At 38.5% G+C, this 6,161-nt stretch overlaps 1 protein-coding gene across 1 annotated transcript in view; it reads right to left on the reverse strand.

Annotated features, from left to right (window-relative positions):
• Positions 1 to 3,089: 3,089 nt before the first annotated feature.
• The window catches only part of LOC102758256 (chromosome unknown open reading frame, human C8orf22), a 3,556-nt gene continuing 484 nt past the window's right edge, over positions 3,090 to 6,161 (reverse strand). The window contains exons 2-5 of the mRNA XM_006761208.2: positions 6,043 to 6,139; positions 4,643 to 4,708; positions 4,216 to 4,315; positions 3,090 to 3,457 (exon numbers count right to left, since the gene is read on the reverse strand). Of these exons, the coding sequence (XP_006761271.1) occupies positions 3,445 to 3,457; positions 4,216 to 4,315; positions 4,643 to 4,708; positions 6,043 to 6,097 (234 nt within the window). The 5' untranslated portion in view covers positions 6,098 to 6,139 and the 3' untranslated portion in view covers positions 3,090 to 3,444. The remainder of the gene's footprint in view (positions 3,458 to 4,215; positions 4,316 to 4,642; positions 4,709 to 6,042; positions 6,140 to 6,161) is intronic.

A 6,161-nucleotide genomic window follows, 5' to 3' on the forward strand; every position in this document is an offset into this window, starting at 1 on the left:
TAACAGTTATGTTATTTTAGTTACAATGTTTAGTTACGGTGAGACCTCTGTGTGAGGTACTTTTTAAAGACACCGCGAAAGTGTCAAGACTCTAGGAAAATCGCGTTAGAAGCAATCAAACTAGACTTTACCTAGAAAACATTGTTTTCTTTATTTAAATCATCTCTATTCTATAGAAACTCTGGGATAGCACACAGGAATACTTTCAATTTTTAAAGCATTGTATGAGTTCACATTAACATTACTTTTCAGGAAGATTCCTTATATTCCCATCTATTGATCTATCCTCATATGTCTACGTGTGTATGTATTAACCACCATAAAATGCTTAATAACTATATATGGTCATGATAATATATTAATTCAAAGCCTTTGTAAAATTCATCAGCTTTACCCAGTAACTTTTAGCAAAAGTAACACTATTCTAAACTGTAAAAGGTAAAAGCAATAATTTTGATACTTTTGGGAAATTTATCAAATAACCTAAACAAGCAACCTATTCCCACATACACCAAATCTTCTCTCTCTATAAAATCTTAATATGCAAATAGACCAAACGGCAGAACAACCAAACAACCAGTTGCTATGACGTGCACTGACCACCAGGGGGGTGCACGGAACCTGGCAGGAGTTGGCAGCAGGCAGCAGCGCACAGAACATGGCAGGCATCTGCTGTGGCGGGGTTGCCAGACCAAGGCAGGGCTCCGGTCGCTGTCATCGGGGCGAGTCTCTGGTGGTTACTGAAAATTCTTTGCTCCCGTGCGCCGCAGTCCCACCAGGGGCTCATACCTGCTGCCAGCACTGAAGCCACCGCTCACACCCACTGCCGGTGCCCGGCGCTGGCCACGATTGCTTGGTGCCATCAGTGGGTGCAAGAGGCAGCTGCTGGCCCCGATTGCCCCTCAGAGCTTCTCTACCTCCCCCTGCTCCTGAGGGGTGATTGGGGCTGGAAGCTGCCTCTCACACCCGCTGCCAGTAACAGCCGTGCTTGCACCCACTGCCAGCGCTGGCCCCGCTCTCACCCACAGCCGGTGCCGAAAGCGCCGCTTGCACCTGCAGCCAGTTCCTGGTACCGGTTCCAATCGCTCAGCACTGTCAGCGTGTGGGAGCAGTGGCGAGGAGCGGTGCTGCTGGCAGAGAGGGGACTAGGGGGCACAGCAGGAGGAGGTCCTGGTGGGGGCGTGGAGAATGGGCCAAGACCAACACCTGTGCCCACTGCAGCTTCGCGGCCCACAGTTCCTTTCAAGGTGCACAAATTGGTGCCCCGGGCCGCTAGTTGCTAAATAAAAATGAATTTGTTTATAATCTTAAAGCAAAAACAAATGATAGTAAAATTTACCATTTTGCTTCACTATATTTTTCTCTAAATTTAGAAAAAGTCAATCTTCAATTAATGTAATTTAATGTTAGACTAAAGCCAAGTGAAATATATAGTCCAAAACTTTAACTGGCCTCTACAAATATATAAAATTTATAAATGCAAACAACCAAAAAAAAAAATTATGTGTAAACAATGATATGCTCTTGGGCCAAATGATATTTGAGTCTCCTTCATTGACAACAAAGTGATAGAGACGGGCGCCGAAACCGGTTTGGCTCAGTGGATAGAGCGTCGGCCTGCGGACTGAAAGGTCCCGGGTTCGATTCCGGTCAAGGGCATGTACCTGGGTTGCGGGCACTTCCCCAGTGGGGAGTGTGCAGGAGGCAGCTGATCGATGTTTCTCTCTCATCGATGTTTCTGACTCTCTATCGCTCTCCCTTCCTCTCTGTAAAAAATCAATAAAATATATTTAAGTGTCCCTTCACGATAGAGACGGTTACAAAATTAAAGGAATGCATTTCCCATTAAGAAAGAGAAGTAAGTGGTCAGGAGAGCCCATTGCTGAAAACAGTCTTGATATTTATCATGGTTATGTGATGGGATAAGAAGACAGTTGGACAATAAACAATCATGTATACTCTACAGGATGTTTAATGCAACATCAGCCCTGAAACACCATAGTGATTTATCTACCCCTGAGTGAGTTCATCATCCCTAATTTCTGAGCATTTATCATCTTACATTGAAAAATATTTGCAAATAGTATACAGAAACTTTTAAATGGAAACTCCTTAAGTATTATCCACCCAATATTGAGGAAAGTAGGAAATACTCAAAACTAATGTAGGATATATTCACCTTCAGAAAATTCATTGCAGTGCTCCTTTTAAAATACATTTCATTGCTTTCTAATTATACACAAAGTTTGGTTGCATTAGAAAATTAGAGTTACAGAAATATGTGAATAAGGAAATGAAAACCACCCATAATCCTACCTCCCAAAATAGCCACTGTTACTATCTATATATATAAAAGGCTAATATGCAAAGTGTCCCTTCACGAGTTCAACAAGGAGAACAGGAGTTTGATTGCTCACTATAACATGTGCTGACCACCAGGGGTGGCGCAGAACACGGTGGGCGACCAGCAGTGGCAGCAGGGAGCTGAGGGAGCGAGGGAAGGAGGAGGTGGGGAAGCGGGGAGGCAGGGAGGCGGAAGGAACCTCGAGGTGGTGGTGCATGGGTGGCAAGGGAAGGAGGTGGGGAGGCGGCGGTGGGGGGGAGGGATGTGGAGAGGGGGGCCGGTAACCACATGGTGGCGACGCACAGGGAAGCGAGGGAACCTAATCAGCCCTGATCACTAGCCAGGCCTAGGGATCCTACCCATGCACGAATTTCGTGCTCTGGGCCTCTAGTTTTGTTATATTGCCTTTCAATCTTATCCATGTATATTTTTAATACAACTAAAATCATCCATATATAGATTATTCTACAGTTTTCACTTAACATAGTATCATAATTTTCTGTGTTGTTCAATATTGCTAAAATTCTAAATTTTAAAGTCCACACAATGAACAGTTGGTGAGATGTATAGCAGTGTGTCAAACAGGTAATGTATTTGTGGGTGTGTTTGCTATTTTCAATGTTCATGATTAAAAATAAAATTTTTGCACCTCTTCTACACATTTGAATCCAGTGACCTTTAAACCATTTTAGTAGGTATCAATGATTCTGTTTTAAGGTATAATAAATAATTCAACAAACATAACGAGAGTCTAAAATTTTTTTTAATTGAAAATTATTAAATTTTTGGAAACATAATATGGATAATGAAAAGACTGCTACAGTTAAAGACTAACTGCTTTAAAGGGGCACATATTTTTTAAACCATGCTTTTCTAATATTCTCTGTGAAGCTGATGCTATTCACAAGAGTAATTTTAGTATTGAAGAAAATGCCTGAACTTGTATGGGTGGCTGCTGTGATCTTGCCTAATAAATGAGATCTCTGGCCGGTTGTTGTCTTTTTGCAGTGGAGAAGCATTATCTAGAATAACTTGAGAGCTGACGGGTCTTGTTCACATTTGTAGCACCTCAGCAGGTGGAGTCATTTTGATTGTCAGAATCAACAGTTAGTGCTGTATAAAATAGACAGTTGTTACAACTATGTCATTAGATTGCAATACAAAGATGGTTAGTTGAGAAACGCTTATCTGTAAGTTAAGCTGTCTTTATAGCCCAAGTACAGTAGAAAATAAGTAAAACACTTACCTAGATCATTCAAATCAATGTACTTGATAAAGAGAGTAAAGAATACATCTTTTTGAAAATTGCCTTCCTTTGATTTTAAAAAGTATCAATACTTGATTCTATTTTAAACTCATATTAGAAAATTGATCAAAACTTCAGTTTTACTATCAGAATCTATGAACGCCATCATTATTTATTTTTATTCAGTTTAGTGGCTGGTCATCAGTGTTAGTATCAGCCATTGTCTAAAGACAAATACTTGTAAAAAACTAGTGGGACTAACCTAGGTTGTTTAAGACAGCAACTAGATAACTGTGATCTGTTTCCTAAAGGTATTAATAAAAAAATCATTTAGAACCTTGCCTCTGATTCCCAATCTATCCCTCCTAAACATTAATAAAAATTGACATATGACTTTTCAATCACACTTTAGTGATAGAATGAGAGAAAGTGCTCATGGTCTGACTTATGGTTACTTAACTAGAATAGGGAGCAATTGTCCCCCTCTATCCCATAATTATGCTTTATATCAAAGCCTACACCATCCTCAAGAAACAATTTTATCTTATTGGTTAAGAATTACTACTTGCATTGTTTCATTCACTGCTAGTAAGAGATACCCTTATCAGAAAAGGCTGTAACTTACCCACTAACAGACAGTTCTTTTCTTATTTCACTTGAAAGCACAGGTTCAGAATGAAAAAAGGATTTCAACCACCAGGTGGATTCTGCCATTTCAGGTAACCCTATCAAATAAAATACATATTACTTCCTTATCAACAAAATTTTTATATTTTTTTTTTATTGATTTCAGACAGAGAGGAAAGGAGAGGGAGAGAGATAGAAATATCAGTAAGAGAGTCATTGATGGGCTGCCTCCTGCACACCCCCTGCTGGAGATTGAGCCCACAACCTGGGTGTGTGCCTTTGTCGGGAATCGAACCCAGGACCCTTCAGTCCTCAGTCCAACGCTATATCCATTGAGCCATACTGGCTAGGACCTTTTCAAAATTTTGAGAGATTAAAAACAGAAAAATAATGAGAGTGATGCTGATAAGGAATAAACTAAGTACCTTGAAGGGATTTGTCTTCATCTATGAAATTAACAGAGTCAGAGCTAACTGAAGAAATACTGGCCTCTACAAAAGAAACAATAATGAATGAGCAAATACATAACAAGCAAACAAATACATAGTTATCTCTAAACTCTCAAGTAGTATGGTTTGAAATTATTTACTTCTAGCTCATACATTTATGAATTTAAAAATTAAGTAAATTATCAATCACAAAGTCTTCCAGATAATAAGGCTTATTACATTTTTTACTAATATGGTATATTCCTTTCAGTGGTGAACATTCTCTTTCCACAGATATAGATATAGAATTTAAAATGTTTTATAAGTGCTATAAAATTTAAAATTTTAGGAAATATAAAATCAAGAATGAAAGTTATTTTATTGCATTAGAAATACTACGTGTATATATTTAAATAGCATACAAAGGCTATCATATTTAGAAATAAAGGAGTTATTTTTTTAAAAAAACAGTATTTGCATTTGAAACATATAAGTCTTTTAAAATATCAGAATATAAAAATAACTTCTGTGGCTGTAATAACAAAAAGTAAATGGGCATAGCTTAATCTTGTTGTAAAAAGGACAAATCAATAGATGTTTCCAACACAGAGTTAAAAGCATCTTGAAATAAGAGTGGTTTTTTTACATGTTGCTGGCATCTTTTCAGTAAATGATAAGTTTTTTATTAAATATATTTTTGATTTCAGAGAGGAAGGGAGAGAGAAACATTAGTGATGAGAGAGAATCATTGATTGGCTGCCTCCTGCACGCCCCCTGCTGGGGATCGAACGCACAACCCAGGCATGTGCCCTTGACTAGAATAGAACCTGGGACCCCTCAGTCCACAGGCTGATACTCTATCCACTGAGCCAAACCAGCCAGGGCGATACGTTGGTTTTAAAGTGATCATTTTATTTAATGAAATTTCTGAATTTAAGAAGCTACAATTTTCTATTGAGCTATAAATACAGATGATAAAAATAAAACTGTCATGATAGATGCTAACCTATAATCCATGGCAGCAAAGTAGAAATTAGAAAATCCACGAAGCATAGTTATGATAGCCCTTCTTTCCTAAAAACTGAATATTTTATTTTTTAAAAGTCATCGGTTTTTAAAGTATTGAAATTAAACATTATTTTGAAATATGAGCTGATCACTTATTTATGCATTAGTGGCCTTATCGATACCATATAACATAGTTAAAGAAATGAGCCTTCCTTGATAATACTGATTTGGAGAAGTCTCCAATGAATACTATTCCTTTGTCCTTCACTGTCACATCAGTCTTCCTTCTCCTTAAAATGACCAGGATACAATACGTGGGTTACGAATGCCCTTCAGACATCACTTCATACCATTTTCTCTAGGGGTCCTCTAGTGATGATATTACTTACTTCGATAATACTGATTTTTGGCCAGAAGGCAACCAACTGAAGGTACCGATGCCATTGCTATCCCCGTGAGCAAGCGCCAGACACTATGAGCAGCAGTCTGAGTAACAGAGACAGGGAAA

The sequence above is a fragment of the Myotis davidii genome, unplaced genomic scaffold, assembly GCF_000327345.1.
Source record: "Myotis davidii unplaced genomic scaffold, ASM32734v1 scaffold317, whole genome shotgun sequence".
In the NCBI taxonomy this organism is placed as follows: Eukaryota; Metazoa; Chordata; class Mammalia; order Chiroptera; family Vespertilionidae; genus Myotis; species Myotis davidii.